This window comes from Taeniopygia guttata, chromosome 7, assembly GCF_048771995.1.
Source record: "Taeniopygia guttata chromosome 7, bTaeGut7.mat, whole genome shotgun sequence".
Lineage (NCBI taxonomy): Eukaryota > Metazoa > Chordata > Aves > Passeriformes > Estrildidae > Taeniopygia > Taeniopygia guttata.
In genome coordinates, this window is record NC_133032.1 from 37,237,283 (window position 1) to 37,254,896 (window position 17,614).

At 45.9% G+C, this 17,614-nt stretch overlaps 2 protein-coding genes across 4 annotated transcripts in view; one reads left to right on the plus strand and one right to left on the minus strand.

Annotated features, from left to right (window-relative positions):
- Nucleotides 1-4,778, plus strand: part of ACVR2A (activin A receptor type 2A) — a 51,506-nt gene extending 46,728 nt beyond the window's left edge. For both annotated transcript variants that reach the window (XM_030278134.4, XM_030278135.4), the window contains 4 exons: nt 312-426; nt 758-896; nt 1,075-1,205; nt 1,661-4,778. In XM_030278134.4, the coding sequence (XP_030133994.1) occupies nt 312-426; nt 758-896; nt 1,075-1,205; nt 1,661-1,855 (580 nt within the window). In that variant the 3' untranslated portion in view covers nt 1,856-4,778. The remainder of the gene's footprint in view (nt 1-311; nt 427-757; nt 897-1,074; nt 1,206-1,660) is intronic.
- On the minus strand, nt 4,772-17,449 carry ORC4 (origin recognition complex subunit 4). Of its 2 annotated transcripts, none has more exons than XM_030278136.4 (14): nt 17,142-17,449; nt 15,980-16,051; nt 15,158-15,234; nt 13,692-13,782; nt 12,349-12,424; nt 11,925-12,010; nt 10,701-10,749; nt 10,047-10,198; nt 8,571-8,744; nt 8,109-8,195; nt 6,520-6,628; nt 5,791-5,886; nt 5,643-5,710; nt 4,772-5,484 (listed from the first exon to the last, which is right to left on the minus strand). In XM_030278136.4, exons 1-14 carry the CDS (start codon nt 17,217-17,219, stop codon nt 5,296-5,298), a joined length of 1,404 nt encoding a protein of 467 aa, XP_030133996.3. In that variant the 5' UTR covers nt 17,220-17,449; the 3' UTR covers nt 4,772-5,295. The 2 variants fall into 2 exon arrangements, with proteins under 2 accessions (XP_030133996.3, XP_002198616.4); XM_002198580.7 differs by having other exon boundaries at nt 17,151-17,448.
- Between the last annotated feature and the right edge of the window lie 165 nt (nt 17,450-17,614).

Below are 17,614 nucleotides of genomic sequence, written 5' to 3' on the forward strand. Positions count from 1 at the left end.
CGTTCCATCTCTGCATCCCACGTGCATCATCCATATCTCTGTGTATCCCTATATCCATCATACAGCTGTATTTATCTTAAAAACAGGCACAACACTGCAGTTCCAATTACTGGCTCATCCCATAAAGGTCTGCAAGGGCACTCCAAGGTTTTATGATTATTATTTTGTTGTTTAACTTACCTGTTTATCATTTTCTTGCATTTCATACAATAATGTGTCTTGTTTTATGCTGTTCCTTTTTCCTTAGAGTTTTATCTGTATTTCGTGGTCTAGATCTCTAATTTGTGGGTTTTTTTTCTTGAACTTGAAAGGGACATCAAAAGCAAGAATGTGCTGCTGAAAAACAACCTCACGGCTTGTATTGCTGATTTCGGTCTAGCTTTAAAGTTTGAGGCTGGAAAGTCCGCAGGAGACACCCATGGACAGGTAAATCCTGAGTTATTTCCAGGAATGATCCTGCTGTTATCTGGATGTCAATGGGAATTCCCCCTCAGGCTCTTTGCATGGCCTATCCCCCCTTTTACCCTGACTGGACAATTTGGACAAGAACTTTAATTTTATAATATTTTATTAATTCTTTAATTACTATTCAGAAACTGAGTGATGAAACTTCCAAGATTGATTCCTAAGGCAGGAACAACCACGGTTGCATTTAATCTGGGACAAAGCAGGGATTTAATGTGGCAGCAGGCAGGGTTGGTGCCCGTGCTGGGGATGACTCTGGGCACAACCTTGGGGTGTTTTGGTGCCCTCGCAGGTGGGCACCCGCAGGTACATGGCTCCCGAGGTGCTGGAAGGTGCCATCAACTTCCAAAGGGACGCGTTCCTGAGGATAGACATGTACGCCATGGGCCTGGTGCTCTGGGAATTGGCATCGCGCTGCACGGCCGCCGACGGTGAGCGACCTTCCCCTGTGTGCCCAGCTGCACGCAGCTCTGGGAGGTGCCCAGCTCATGGAGGGGGCACTGCATGGGCTGGGAATCCCTTCCAGCCCAAACCGCTCCGGGATTCTGAGCTTGGCCAGCACGGCAATCTTCCCTTTCCCTCTTCCCCTCCCCGCTGTTCCCTCTGCAGGCCCCGTGGACGAATACATGCTGCCCTTCGAGGAGGAGATCGGCCAGCACCCCTCCCTGGAGGACATGCAGGAAGTTGTGGTGCACAAAAAGAAGAGGCCTGTCCTAAGGGAGTGTTGGCAGAAACATTCTGTAAGTGTGACCCACCCGGCTTTGAATGCTGCCATGTTGTGTCCATCACACTGGGAGAGGTTTAATAATTCCAGTAGGAGTTAAATGGGCTGTAAATGTTCCTTATCTTAGACTGTTTTTCCTTCAGTTTAGAAAGTGAGGGATCATTTCCATTTTTTGGTGGAAGAGATCCTGGAGTTACTTTGCAGTGAAGTCCCATTTGGTGGCTGAGGGATTCAGCTTTTTAAACCACGGGGAGGCTCCAGCACTGCAGGGAAGGATTCCCCAGGGAAGGATTTGCCCCCTGTTGCTGTTGACCAGTTTTTTTTTCAATAGTGCAGAACAAAGCAGAGCCGAGGCCCCACGGGCCACTCCAGGTTTACACCAAACATCCTGTGGGACACAAAGGTTCCCCTTTGCCAGGTGTCCCTTGAGATCCCTTTGGGATGTGACGTTTCCCTGCTGCTTTCCCGCAGGGAATGGCGATGCTGTGCGAGACCATCGAGGAGTGCTGGGATCACGACGCCGAGGCGCGGCTGTCCGCCGGCTGCGTGGAGGAGAGGATCATCCAGATGCAGAAACTCACTAACATTATAACAACAGAGGACATCGTGACTGTGGTCACAATGGTGACAAACGTTGACTTTCCTCCCAAAGAATCCAGTCTATGATAGTTGCACTGGTCATGGAAGTGACCACAGGACTCTTCACTGGAGCTGCTACAGCGCACGGACTGCTGGCGTCACCGCTGTGCCGGGTGGCAAGAACGGATGGTAAGTCTCTCTGGAACATCACCAAGAGGTGTTTCTCCTTTGTTTCCCCCTCCTCCTCCCCAACGTGGATCCATGAGACTTTCTGCATTCCCTGCTTACACCTGAAGGACGTGACTGAGAACCCCTCACGTGCTGATAAGGAACTTACAATGAAGAACCCGGACCTGAACGGGCTAATGAGCATTTTAAACACTGACATCAGATTTCTTAATGCCTGTCAGAAGACACTAATTCCTTTAAATGAACTACTGTTATTTTTTTTAAATCAAAAACATTTCATTTCAGATTTAAAAACAACAAAAAAAAAAAGGGTAACTTGTTTTTATTGCATTCGTTGTTGTTTATAAAATGACTATTGTAATGCGACTACGACACAGCTTGTGAATGTTCCGTGTGCTGCTGTTCCGTGTACAGAAACAAGAGTAATCAATGGGATAGAGCAAAGAGGCTTCCAAGTATTACTTAACCTCCCTCAACCAGGTATACCTCAGTTCCACCTCGCTAAATTATGATTGACAACACTAATTGGAATAATAAACCGCTCCGTGTTTTGTAAATGATGTATTCCCAATTCCCTGTGTTATTTAAGAAGGGGAAAGCTTCATGCCCCCAGGAAGTGGCCATTCCTAGAGCCGTGTTTTTAGCCTTTTCTTGTACTCGCTTGTTGTGTATAAAAAAAGAGAAAGTGCTGTTTATTGGAAGAAAATTTTCCTTCCTCTTTTAGTTGAAAGCTTTTCCCTCCATTTCCCAGAGTATCTCATCCATTTATTTAACTGAATACTATTTAGGTTTGCTGTGTCTGAGGAATATTTGAAACCTTAAGCATGACTTCTTTTTCTTTTTTTAATTTTCTCTGAGCTGTGACACTGGAAAGCTCTGAATTCTTGTTGTTTATTTTTTTGAAAAAGAGTCTTTTTCCTATTTATGTTTGTGCCGAGGTCGCCGCGTGTTCCCTGTCCCGCCAGGCAGTGGGGGCTGTGTCACTGTTTCAGGATCACCTCAGGAAGCTCAGTTCCCCCATTCCTCACCCTTTGCTTGGAGATTTGCAGCTTCCCTCCACTCAAAGCTCGGTGCCATGGGAGGGGAGTGCAGCTCACAGCTTGAGCCTGGAGTCACACACAGAGTTCCAGCCACAGATTGCAGATCCGAAATGTTACAAATTTCAGGGATAACCTAGTTCTGCTCACAATATGCAATGACCATTCCGAGGTAACGAAAGGAATTTCAATGGCCAGAGCGCAGACTCACAGAAAACGAGGAAAAACATGGAAATTCACAACTCCAGCACTGGAGTTCGGGATGTCAAGCCTTGTGCTGGAACTACAGTGACTGGTAGCCGGGTGCCAAAGTGCTTCTCCCAAATCCTGTCCCACTGCATTGATTGGATCCTTCACACCAAATTCCAAGGAAAGTCAATGCTGTAACCCCCTGGAGCGCAGAGCCGGCAGCGGCCGTGGTGTGCTGTGTGTCCTTGTCTCCTGTGCCCACTCCCCGTGTCTCTGGAGAGCAGCAGGTGGGAGTTCCTGAAGGCTGGAACTGGAGCTGGGAACTGCATCCCTGGGAGCAGCGGGATGTGATGGATGCAGCAGAGCCAGCTCTGGGCAGGGAGGAGGAAGGGCTGATGCCAGCCAGGGTGGCACTGCTGGGCACAGCTGTGCCCACAGATCCTGCTCCAAGGGGCCGTTGGAGAAGGGAAGGAATCCACTTTGTGGGGTCCTCTTGGCTGGACACTTCCCTTTGTGCTCCACTTTTAATTAAATTCACACAGAGCAGGACAGGCCGGAGTTCTGAACAAATCCCAACCCCGTCCTTCTCCAAGGGCTCCTTGGGGCTTCTGACCCTTCCCTGGCAAATCCGGAGCCACGGGCTGTGCTGTTGGAAATCTGATGCAAAAACTGCAGCTGTATCCAAGTCCCTCCTTGTGTGTGACCCTTCCCAAGGAGCTGCTGTGGGCTCAGGGCTGTCCCTGCTCAGTTCTGTCCCACTCCTGGGATTGCTGTCCCTGAGGAAAGGCTGCTCCTTCCCAAAGCTTTTAAATGGGGCAGAATGGCCCTGAGCTGCTCTGCCCCAGGGCTTGGGAAGGGATTCCTGTTCCCTTCGGAGCATCCATTGAGTTCAGCTGGGAGCAGCAAGGGCAGATGTTGGCATTGTTTGGGCAGTCCCCTCCTGCCTGGCCTCAGGTGTGACTGCCGAGGGTGACAAGTTCCTGTCCCATGTCCCCAGAGCTGCTGGAGGGGGCTGAAGCAGCGCTGCCCTTCCTGGGGTATTCCCAACCCCCCCAGCATGGAATCACCCAGGAACCGCAGCGCTGCAGCTCCCAAACCTCACCTGCTCCCATCAGCACCCACACAATCAGCCATCACCCCCTCTCCTCTTGTCCAGCTTTTTTAACCTTTTTAAAGACATTTCTGTTGATCAGGAACACTTGGTACAAAACACAGGAAGCTGCAATACACATCCCTGGGCAAAAGGACTCCAGTAGCATCCTTGATGGAACATCTGTTACCTCAGATACTCAACCAGCAGGACTGCTTTGCTTTCTCCCTCCAGTTTGTTTTTTTCAGTCCATCTCCTCTTCGTTACCTCTCGAGTTTGGTGAGCGATTACTTTAACTTTCCTCTTTGTATTTGTCAGTGTTTTGGGCACAGGTTGTTGTACTACTGTTAAAAGGCACTTGCTGCTTTTCTGCAAGTGACAAAAAACCAACCAACCCCCCCTCGCCCTCAATAAAGTGATTGTTAAATATTGTACAAATACAAATGTATACTCTGCCCTCTTCCCCAGCGGGAAAATAAAAAATGTGACTACTCTGACTTGCAAATGCTTCTTCGAAAACTTTATTTTAAAATAGACACATGGGGCTGGTCCTACAGCAGCTCTTGAGCCAAACTCTTGAGTTTTGCTCCAAAAAATTGGGTATGGAAAGATGTTACCTTGTACTTGGCACAAAATAGCCCTCGTGGCTGAAGCCTGTTGGGTGAAACATCTAATGAAGTAAATTCAGTTGTGATTAAAGATTTAATTGGGTAAATTTACTGTCAAGTCAGATTTGAAATGGAAAAGTGCAGTGTGGTTGTGACCTGATGGGGCTCTAGCAGGGAGCCAGGAGAGCAGCATGGCCTGAGCCAGGATCCAGAGCCCTCAGCCACAGGGAATAACTCCAGAGCTTGGATTTCTCCAGGTGGGAACTGAGTGTGAGAGCAGGAGTTGGCACTGAGCTGAGCTAAAGCACCTGGGCGTCTGGAAGGGAACAGCAGCACCATTCTGCCCACAAAACCCCAAATGGATCAGCAAAGAAAGCACCTTCCTGGGGTGAACATTCCCTGTGGTGCTGGAGCTCAGAGCCAGCTGAGGGAGGAGGCTGCCCACTGCTTGACGTCGGTGGGGCAGTTGGGGTACACCTGCAGGGCCTCCATGATCTGGCTGCTGTCCAGCAGCAGCTTCATCAGCAGGTACTCGCGCTGCGCCCGCACCGACGGCCGCTCCAGGGGCTGCACCAGCTCCAGCTGCAGCAGGTGCTCAAAGGCCTGGGGAGGCAAAGGGGACGTGCAAGGGGACATCATTCCTGCCCCAAAGACCCACTCCCTTCTGGGGCTGTGTCTGACCACCCCGGTCTGTGCTCTGGAACCAAAACCAAAGTGTTTCACAACTCAAAAACAAAAAGCATTTCATGTTTCAGGCTCACCTTCATGACAACTGGCTTCTCAAAGTTGTACATGGAATGTGCCTTCCTCTGGATGAACTTCTGGAATTCTGCAGCAGTAGGAGAAGAAAAGGGCACTTAGAAGGAAGGGCGTGGTGTGGGGTTTGTGAAGCTCAGGCATTGCTCTCACCATTGTAAACCATCTGGAAGTTGAACGGTTCTCCATCATAGACCTCGTTCAGGTGTTTCATGGCTATGATGAGGCAGATTTCCAGCACAGACAAACCTGCAGGGAAAGACAAGAATCCCGGTGTTTCCCTTGAGCACATCACAAACACAGGCACGTCACTGTTTATTCCTCTGTTTTCACATGCTCTGTGCCTCACCCATTGGTGTTCTGTATCTTTATTATGTAAAGAAATCCCAGAGTTTGAAGTCTTGCAGAATTCACAGAATCACCAGGTTGGAAGAGACCTTCAGGGTCATCGAGTCCAGCCCCACACCTCACCCAGACCCTGCACCCAGTGCCACATCCAGGCTGTGTTAAACACACCAGGGATGGGGACTCCACCACCTCTCCGGGCAGCCACTCCAGAACTTTATCACTCTTCCCATGAAAAACTTTTCCCTGATATCCAACCTCTATTTCCCTTGGTGCAGCTCGAGACTGGAGAGGACTGATAAGAGAACATCTGTTTGCTGTGTATTTGAAGCAGAAATGTTCAGGATTGGGCTGTTCCCACCAAAAAGAACTGGAAGTATCCAAGTTGGCATTGTCGGACCCACGGGCAGGTGTGACTCAGAGCAGGCTCCATGGGAGCACGCCCTGCACAGCATCTCTTCCACCTGGACAATTCCAGGGAGGGACTTGACACCTCCCCTGCTTCCAGCAGAGCTGTGGGAAGGAGCTGGGCTTTACCATGGACAATGTTGGCCTTGGAGTCGGTGCTGTGGTGCCTGCTGGCCTCCTGCAGGTCTGCAGCCGTGAGCAGGGGGTGGTGCACGGTCACTGCGCTGCCAGCCAGCATCTGCAACACACACACAGCTCAGCCACTCCTGCTGGGATGGAACCCTGCAACCCCCATGGACAAACCCCCCACAGCAGCTCCACACTGAAACCTTGCACAGAGCTGGCGCTTCAATGTCGTCTTGCCAGGAAAGTTTTCCAGGCTGAAAACCTTAAAGCCTCCTGATTCCAGGAGATGAATCCTCACAAACCTGTTTGTATCCCTGGCAATGGATCAGCACCTCGCAGGCTGCTGCAGGAATGACTTAGAGCTGTTCTGCACCTGCTCTTGTACCCAGGGACACCTCCCACCGTCCCAGGCTGCTCCAGGCCCCGTCCAGCCTGGCCTTGGGCACTGCCAGCGATCCAGGACAGCCACAGCTGCTCTGGGCACCTGTGCCAGCCCCTTCCCACCCTCCCAGCCAGGAATTCCCAATTCCCAACATCCCATCCATCCCTGCCCTCTGGCAGTGGGAGCCATTCCCTGGCTCCTGTCCCTCCATCCCTTGTCCTCAGTCCCTCTCCAGCTCTCCTGGAGCCCCTTTAGGCCCTGGAAGGGCTCTGAGCTCTCCCCACAATCTTCTCTTCTCCTCACTTTGTCCAGGAACTCCTCACTCATCCCTCCAAATCTGTTTCATGTGCTTTTATTGGGAAGTTGACTTCAGAACAAAAGGTCTCTTTGGAAAGGAACAGAGAACAATGGGAACGCTGAGCCTCAGCTCTTTCCTGCTCTCAGGGAGGCTCTTGGCTGCCATCAGCTCCTTTGTTGGCCTCCAGTACAGCCACAGGGACAGACTTGGGAATTCCCTGCTCTAGGAATAACCTGCAATCCTGTAACCACCTCCAGTGCCCAGAGCACCAGCAAGGAGGGCTCTGCTCTGGCTCTCAGGGTGGCTCTGAGCACTGCAGGAGGAGCTGGGAGCACTGCAGCCAGCCCAGCCCACCCAGAGCAGGAGGTCACACACCTACAGCCCAGGGCAGGGACAGCCAGGGGGCTTTTCACACTGACACAAGCACAGGGATAGTTTAGGATAGTTAAATAAGTGTTATTTATCCTCTGTAAAAGTGTCAGTGCATTTGTATGAGCTGTGTTCAAAAGCAGAATTAGGGAGGCAGCTTAAATTTTAAAAAGAACCTCCAAGAGAGCTGCAGCTCCTGTGTGGCAATGGAAGTTCAATCAGAAAAAACAGGTTTCAGTATGGGGTGTCAGGATTCACCAGGAATAAAAAAGAATCTCAGAAAGGAAAAAGTAGTTTTGAAGGGTTTCACCTCCAGTTTTGTTTTAGAAATGGAAAGGCTTGGAGAAAGTGGAATGGCAAAAGCTCAGCCCCATCTGAACTGCTGAACTGGAGTTACCCCACTCCCTGACACAGCACAGGCTGACCCAGCACTGGCTGAAGTTTAATAAATGCTGTTCAAAGCTCAGCTAAATGGGCTCAAAACCATGAGAGCTGCTCATGAGTTCCTGCAAGGAGGTATTTCACAGATACCCAAATACACACCAGGAGCAGGTGCAGCGAGCGCAGGTCTTTGGTGTGGTGGAAGAGGTTCTGCAGCACAGCCTGCACGGTTTTATCCTCTGAGAGATGCTGCAAGAAACAATAAAGTGATATTTTAACCATCTCATACTCACTTTTAATCATTTCATACTCACCTGGAAAAATAACAGGTAAATATATTTTTTAAGAGCTCAGCTTACACCTGACAATACAATTTTCATGTCCAACCTCAACTTTCTGGTATTTCCTGTGACAGCTTTACCTCCAGACTTCAATGAGCAAAGATTCTCTATAGTAATTTAATTTATTCCATATCACATTCAGCCAGTGAAAGGAAATGCCAAATGCCAAAGGAAAAAGCTTTACACTTTTACTGTTAAAGGATACGTGTATACAGTAAACCAGCTTTACACTGCTCTCACTTTAGAACTTTTCCTAGAATCAAGTATAAAATGCTTTAAGTACCTGAACATTATTATTCCATTTTTGTGCAAAAGATTCATCAGGAAATTCATCAGGAAGAGAAAGCTGTTTCTTAAATATCTTAATGTATTGTTTAAAATCAAAGGAATTTGTCAAATATATCTGTCTGTGGGAGAACCTTGACTTTACTCTCTTCTCCAGGAGCTCCAGGATATCCTTGATGGGGAAAAAAAAAAAAAGGAAAAACAGTAATTAAAAAAGGAGATGAATTTGGTGTTTTCTTTGCTACAGCACAGACAAATCACTGAAGTAAAGTGTGCTGAAAAAAGAAAGAATTATCGCATTCTCAGGCTTAAAATGTTGTAACATAAGTTAAATGTTGTAACAAGCCCTTTGCTGATGATTTTAATTGATGTGCCTTGCAATGCCACCAAGCATCCCAGCCCACGTGATGCTCCACGTCACACAGGATCATTTGTTGCTAGGAAACCCAGCAAAATGTCTCCATAGATTATGGAAATATTTCAGCTACTTAAGGCTGAATCAAACCCTGCAGCCTGTCAGGGCTCTGGACAAGCAGCTGACAGGCCACGTGCTTTCTGTCAGCCTGAGAGATACAGCTTAAAAATCCCCAAAAATACTTAAGAGCCAAAAAAAGATCCCTCAGAAACAATGGCCAAAACAAAACCCCTCACTTTGGAGACACATCCTGAATTACACTCCAAAAAGCTTCTAAATAATGGGTGAGGAGCACACCAGACTCAGGACAGTGATGATGCAAAAGGAAAGATTGTAATTTATTAAATCAACAATTAACTGTTCTATTAACTTCCAGAAATTTGCCCAGCTAATCCCAGTCAAACCCAGAATCAGGCTTTGGTAAGAGATTTTAATTCTTCTTCCTGTCACAACCCACCTATCTCCAGCACCCTTGTGAAAACAGGAACACTTTTATCAAGTTTCCAGTGTTCCCCAGGAATTACTTCACAGTGTACACACAGTCTGGCCACAAAACATAATGCCATTGTAAAATCACAGCAAATTGAACAGGCATCCTGAACTCGTTTTCTAGCAAAAGTGAACTTTTGCTAGAAAAAGGGATCCTGAACTCAGAATTCTCTTCTTTAAGAAACCAGCCTACTGAAGTGGTTTCCTAAAAAAAAAAAAAACATCTAAACACAGTTACTACAATTCTGACCTTGCCAACTGCCAACCAAGACATTCAGGAGCCCCTCTGAAGAGTGAACCACAGTCTAACAGTCTGATATTGAATGTGTGGCTTAGAAATGTTGGTTTGCTCCTTTAGCAGCAAGCCTGAAGGCTTTGGGCATCTTCAATTTGCTGTCAGCACAATTTATTTTTTTTTTTTACATCCCCTTTCCCAATTCAAAAGTTAGAAAATATGAATAATTTAAAAAAGTCCCTTAGGAAATTAAGGTTCCAGGGAAGGAGAAGTCATTCCAACCAAGATAAAAGTCACTTTAAAACAGCTAAAAACCTGGAAATGCCATTTCTTACCTGCCTGCAGGTGAGCCCAATAACTGTCACTGGGGTCTGGGCAGACTGGGAGATGTCAAAGAGGTTGTACAGCAGGGTCTGATTCTTGTGGTGGACAAACAAATCAAATTCATCCAGGACAAACAAAATTGGGCAGCTGCTGGTTCGGTCTCCTGAGAGAAATGTGGAGAGTTAGCAGGGCAACTTCAGCATTAGACTTCCATTGCTACAGCTTTCTTCAATAATGGGGTTTAAAAATGCACAGATTTTCTTTCAGCTTTTCACTAAGCCCTCCTTTCTCTACAGGTCCAACAGGAAAAAGGAAAATACATGGAAAAATTGGGAAGGCTTTGTAGTGTTCTGCCAAACATCATTTCTGGCTGCAAAGAAGACAGACTTGGCCAATTTTATTTTAAAAACAATATTTTTAATAGCTTCTAGCTGGATAAAAGAATCTGTCCTTCACAGCTAACATTACGTGCAAGCCTTAAAAGTTACAGCAGGTATATACACCATAATCAGAGAGTAATCAGTATTAATTATTTTTTTATATTATTTTGTAACCATGACACATTCTTGGGCTAAGCTTCTTCATTCCACCTGTAAAAGAGAATAAAAACTCCACTTTCCAGCCAAGTGACCCAGAGTTTCAGACCAGAGGTTTTTAGTGTTTACCTTTCCTCAGAGCTTCAAGGAGGAAGGCCAGGTTCTCAGCAAAACTGCCCTAGACAGAGAATAAAGAAGTTTCAGGACAGATTTGCAGTGTCATTCTCAGAATGCAAATTCAGACATGCAAAAGTCTGCTTTCAAAAATGCCCAATGGTACTTGATGCTGTATAATCATAAACTCCTCAGGACAAGAACAATGATGGATAACTCTACATTCATCCACTTTTTTCCCAGTCTGAAATCCCCAAACTGCCTCAGACAGGCAAAAACCAGTGATCAGGAGAATGCTGCAATCAGCTAAATTCACAGGCAGCTCCAGCCCTCCTGAAATAGCTGTTGCATCCTCATTTTCCAGGCACACACATGGAAAAAGTGCCACCTAAATGTTCCACTGAGAGGGAGCAGGGTGCAGGGTTTAACTGGCAACTTTATTGAACAGATGGAAGCATCAAACACTTCTGAAAAAAACACTGAGTGGCTGTGCCCATCCTGGTCCAGTCACCCAAATTCCCCCACCCTGCAGCACTCCAGCTGTGAGATGAGAAATAATGAACTGGAGACCACAAGTCCTATCAAAGAGGGCAGAAAAGCCGATTTAAGCTCTGGATGTGAATTATAGACAATGAGGGAAATTCATTTTCAAGCACTTTGGTCACTCTCTTTAGGACTGTCTTCAGAACTAATGTAAATCAGTTTATCTGTGGGAAAAGACAAATAGCAGCAAATAGTTTAATTGAAATTCCATGGAAAATGAGAGCTCTAGGAAGCCTGGATAGACTTCCTTTTTGAATAGACCAAAAAAGGTTGATAATATATTAAAGATCCTGCTTTTTGATTGGTCAGCTTGCTAATTCTTTGTTTTGAAATGTTAAAAACAACATTTCCAAAGTCCCCATGCCTCTGAACAAAGTTTCTTTGGAATACTTAAGTTTGGAATACTAGAGGAATACTATTAATAATAAATACTTAAGGAATATTATTAATACTTAATACTTTGCAATAACTTTGGAATACTTAAGTTTGTTTTTTCTGAGGCTTATTAAAACAGATTTCCCTTTTTCCCTCCTGTAAAGGCACAAGTTGATGTGTTTTTAAAAATAATAAGGATTCATCAGCCCTGCTCAATCAGCAAAGGGAACACCAGCCCCTGTGTGGAGCCCATGCAGTTCCTGCAAGCTCCATCCCACAAAGCCCAGGAAAGGTTCTGGAGGGGTGAGTGAAGTTACTCACAAAAACTTTGTCCCCAACCACATTTTCCAGCTGCAGCTGTCTGGTGATCTCCTTCAGGGCCACTTTATCATTTGTCTGCAGAAGCCCTGAAAGAAAAGGATTCCTCAGGAAGAACTGGCAGTTGTCCCTCACTCCCACCAAAACTTAACCAGCAGCTTCTCTCCCTTCCCCGCCTTACAGAGCTTTTTGCCTTTTAAATATCAGACTGAACAGGAGCTCTGTACATGACAAGTGACTTAATTCTGTCACTAAGCACAGAAGTTCCCTCCATGTAAAGAAATACAAAGAGAGGCACTTTGGAGCTCACAGACAAACATGTCCGTAATTTAGGCTGGACTAAATTGCTGAAAGCAAAAATTTCACTCAGTACATACAAAATACAGAACTGAGTAACAGAACCCTGGATAAATGATGTTTTACTTGCCATTCAGATGGACTTCCAACAGGTTCTCTCTCACTTGTTTCATTTCCCTCAGGTCTTTTAAGACATGATTTAATAACTAGGAAAGAAAAAAAATACAGAATTTCTGTGAGAAGATTAATTTTTTAACAGCAAGGAAAGTGCAATTACAGATATTAAAAGATAGGAAAGTGTGTGAGATTTCATTAGGGAACATGTTTCAGACTAAAACACTAAAATGACAACTTTGCATTCACTAGCATGACTCTGGCAGCTACATTTGTTCATTCTGCTGAACTGGGAGGGAAAGGAAAACAGCTCTCGAATTTCAGTCACTTATTTTTTGGGGTAATATTGGGGGCTTTTGCCTTAATCAAAAAGCTTTATGAATTTGAGATGTGAGAGAATTTGACTCGAGTTGGTGCCATATTCAGCTTCATGGCTTCTTTGGATGCTACAGAAAGAAACTGTCTGCTTTAGATCTTAAAAGAAACTCTACTTATTCTTTTCTTCTGGAAGACAAAATTAAAACTGCACATGATTACACCAACTGCTGCTTATAAAACTCCCAGATTTGCTGTCCATCAAGAACTTGTTATGAGTAAAAACTTGTATTAAAGTATCTGTAAGAAGTGGAAATGTTAAATTTAAAAATTAAGAAGTTACTATTTGCTTTGGCTTCTTCAGAGAAAGATTTGAACCTCCCATCTATGTGCAGGTATAAATATATAAATATATACACACATTATTTTCTTTACTCCAGCATCTTTCACTTGATATATAAAAAGGAAATAATTCATTCTGCACAGGTGATTTTGCTAACTTATATTCTGTCTGAAAGGACCACAGATTTTCATCACATCGTTTAATGTAAACATTAAAGACTTGAGTGTTTCAATAATGTTGAAGCATTAAGCTCTTAAGTTAGAGGTCATCCTCTCATGTGCCTCAGCTAAGGGGAATTCCTTTAAAACACAAAACCTACACTTATAAACCATAACCACCAAACAATATTCTGCTCCATGGCAGTTAACAATATTCCTGACCATTCCCTGCATGCACACAGCTATGGAGAAACCCACTCCTCAGGCTACTCCTTTTAGAGCTTTTGGATCATCTTTAGGCCCAAAACCAGGTTAATTAAAGAATAATCAGAACACGGCTTTAATTGCAAAGACAAGTGTTAGGAACAGATTTCTCCATGCTGCTCCTGAACAGAATTTCCACAGAAAGTCCTGGAATGCTTTGAATTTCTATGCAAACCATTAGGAATTCTCTATGTAAAACCAGGCAGAGCTGAAAACGGAGCTGCAAAGGCTCCCAGGACCTCAGTGAGGCTGTGCTGGAGCTCCAGGAGCTGCTCCTACCGCAGTTTTCCCGGATCCCCGGGGGCCGATGATGAGGGCGGAATTGCTCTCCCCGTGCACTGTGGTTCTCTTCAGCAGCTCCAGCAAATGTCTGTGGTGAAAACAGGAACGGGCTGAAACCCTCAAAGCTGACAACAGCCCCAAACCCAGGGAAAATTCAAAGAATAAAACTCGATCCACTTCGGCTTGCTCTGAGAGCCAACACCCAGGGCATGCAAAATGTAATACAATCAAGTACAAAGGGCTCAGTGATCAGAGCTCTTAAAATATTTTAAAATATTAAAACATGCAGAAGTTGGGAGTATCACTAATTCATAAAGTTCTGCAATTTTCTGCCATGAAAGGACAGATCTCAATAATGATTTCTTTCTCTAAGAAATAGATTGCTTTCTGTGCTACCACTATTCCTCACCAGCTCTAAATTACCTGCAGATAGACTCATCACCTCAAAGCACATTTAAAGTGCTTACAGCAGCCTCTGACACCTGCAATTCCCAAATGCATACACATCAATAATGTGCTTTTGGAATGTGGGATACTGACTTCTGGAGGGCTGAGGGAGTCCTCACGGAGCAGCTGCAGCCAACACGTGTGGCTTTGGTCACTGCTTGAGAGCCAAGAGCCCTGACACATCCTGGGAAGGAAAAATCAGAGCTGTGTTTTCCCTCCAGGGAAAACATTGAGTAGGACACAGCCTGTAAATTGCTTTTCAGAATTCCAGTATAAACAGGGGAGGCTTGTTTTGTAAAACTGACATAGCAGAACTACATTTCCTCACAACAGCAATAAAATGCCTATGTGAGCTCTGCATGTACTGTTTTAATAAATGGTTTTGTCCCTCTGTTAATGAAAACTTGTGCTCACATCAGGTGATTCCACTTTATATAAAGTCAGCCTTGGAAAAATTAGTTTTTTTAATACATCTGCAGAATTTGACCTGCATCTGTCCCAGTACTGATTATTTTACAGTGTTATTGTCCCACTTAAATCACTTCCTCCTAACCCTAAATTCCCCATCTGGATGGCTCCAGAAGTAGGTTTAAATATTGGTCTCTACTTCAACAAAGATGATGTTGGCACAGAAATTTTAGGATTTACTTCTAACACAGTTCACCAACAAACAATAGAAAATCTGAAGTAGAAATAAAGTATCACAGCAAGAGAATGTAACTTCTTGCTCTGCCAGGCCATTACACAAAGTCTTAGAACTTGCACTGAACGTATCAAAAAGAAAAGTGCTTCATGAATGAGAGATGTGAAACAAGGACAAGAAATCCAAAACTCAGAGCCTGACAAAACCAGCAGGCAACAGTTGTATAAAAACTACAAAATCTGAGGCAAATAATTTTTGGAAGCACTGGGTTGGAAGTAAACCTATATAACTTAGTAAAACAGAGAGGCAGAAAGTTCTGACTTCAGCAGACTATTTTACCACTGCAATTAAATCCTAGAGCCTGCTCACTCACCTGTACTGCTGCTCCATCCCAAACAGTTTTCCAGCAGCACAGTGGTGACAGAATCTTTCACGTAAGATTTTTTGCACCTAGGGATGTAACACAGCACAGGAAAAATGTCTGGGGCTCCAAACACCAGAATTTACCAATAATGTAACTACAGAAATAAAATAACAGCCAATTAGGCACTTTTGTGGTGGTACAAATATTCTATAATACATTAATTTTTACTGTTACCAAGGATAGAAGGGCCTTGAAAGTAAGAATAAAGTGACAAGAGGCAGAATATTGTATAAATATTATATAAGGGAGAAAAAGCAATTAGAAGAGATTAAAACATATAGGAAATCACCGATCCAGGGGTAATTCCTTGCAAGATGCATTACAGTTTTTAACCAGCAACTTTGGGAAAACAGGAGAATAGAGGTTTAAAAAAACAAAACAAACTAAAAACGGATTTGGCAGCTGCTGTCCTGCTGCTAAAAGTCACCTGGATTCTCATTCACCCTAGAAAGTGGAAGATAAAAAAACCTAAATGGACAAAAATTGATTTAGGCAAATCTGTTGCCACAAAGAGTTGCAGAAGTACAATAACATCCTTTAAGTTTTTTACTGCATTATAACTGTAACACTTGAAGCAATCAAGAGGTGGGAAGCTGAAACACGGGGACAAAAGCCATTTAGTGCCCTAAAAATTGTATCCAGTGTTATATCCAATTGTATCTGTACCAGGCTTTGCAACTGGCCTAGGAAAAAAAATAAATTATATCAATGGCACAGGGTGGAAAAGGTCCAGAACGTGAAAAGAAAGTAATGAATAAAGGTGTTACGGACCTGGGAAATGTTCTCAGCACTTTCTGCACTGCTCTCCTTCAACTTTCGCTTGTTCATTGCAGAAGGTTTCATCTTCGGAGAAGAGAAAATAAGCATTTTATTAAATAGCATTGCTTTCCAAACAATCCCAGTCCGAAACTGTACTTAGATGTTGATCATTTTTAAGTACTGTAATGAACATCTGTTCTTAACTAATAAAGATGCAACAGTCCATCTCCCTAGTGAAAAAGAGCCAACACACTGAAATAATTTTAAATTTATTCCTGATAAACCCATGTTGACACACATCTCCTAAACAGCACCGGCTTTAGGATGCTTTAGAGAGTTTAAAATAATGTCCTTATGTTTCTGCAGCTGGAACAAGCTACAAGCACACGGGAACACATCAAGACAAACAATTAAGTTTTTACAGGAATAACTGGCCATCCTTGTTTATAACAATAACCACAGCATCTCTCTGGACAAGCTGGCTCTGAAGGGGTCCTAAGGGGACTGGGGGGCTCTCTAAAGAGATTTGGGTAGATTCAGAGGGGGTTTGGGGGGAAAACTTTAGGGACTGGGGGTCCTTGAGGGGGATTGAGAAGTTTGAGAGGGTTCTGAGGGGGATTCAAGAGGGCCTGAGGGAAGCTCTAAGGGGGATTTGGAGAGGAATTACAGGTCTTGAGGGGGGCTTAGGAGTGGTCCTGGGAAGGGTTTAGCGGTGGTCCTGAGGGATTTGGAGTGAGGCATTTATGGGGTTAGGAGGGTCTGGGAATGCTCTGGAAAGGAATGGGGATGGGGGGGAAGAGTGTCCATGAGGGAGTCGGGGAAGGGCTGTGGGAATGGGGGAGGTCTGATTTTTCGGGGCAGGGAGAGTCTGTGACGACCCTGATGAGGGAATGGAGAAACCTCAGAGAGCTTGGGAGGGTCCATGAGAGGCTGTGGGGGCGCTGAGGGCGGGTTTTGGGAGGACCTTGAGGAAATGGAGGGAGGCCCTACAGGGCTTGAAGGGTCCTGGGGTACCATCCTGGCCTCACCTGTCCTCCCCTCACGGCGTGTCCCGCCTCTTCTCCATCACCTGAGGGCGGCCACCACCGCTGGCACGCTCCCCTCAGCCCTCACCGGGCAGCCAAGACCTCCCCCTGCCCCAGCAGCCAGAAATTGCTCCCCCAGCTCCCGTTACCCTCCTCACAGGCTGTATGCGCGGCTCCCTCAGGGACGCCGGAGCTCGAGCAGACGAAGGGCGGGCGGTAGGGCGCATCGTCCGCTGCTCGGGCACGTCCCGCCGGGCTGAGGCGGTGTCTGAGGCGGTGGCGGTGGCTGAGGATGAGGCGGTGGCTGAGGTTAAGGCTGAGGTTGAGGCGGAGGGTGTCTCTCCCTCACCTGCCCGCGCTGCCCTCACGGCGCTTTCCCGCCTCTCCTCCCTCCCCTGAGGGCGGGACCCGCCGCGCGCGCGCTCCCACCGTCCCGCGCGCGCGCGCCGCCCCCTCACGTCACCGCGCGCTCCCCGCCGCCCTCCCTTCCCTTTCCCCTTCCCCTTCCCCTCCCCTCCGCTCCCGTCACTTCCTCCCCGTCCATTTCCATCCCCCTCATCCACTTCCTTCCTCCCCATCCCGGATCCGTTTCCGGGAGCGGCGCGCGCGGCGCTGTGGGAAG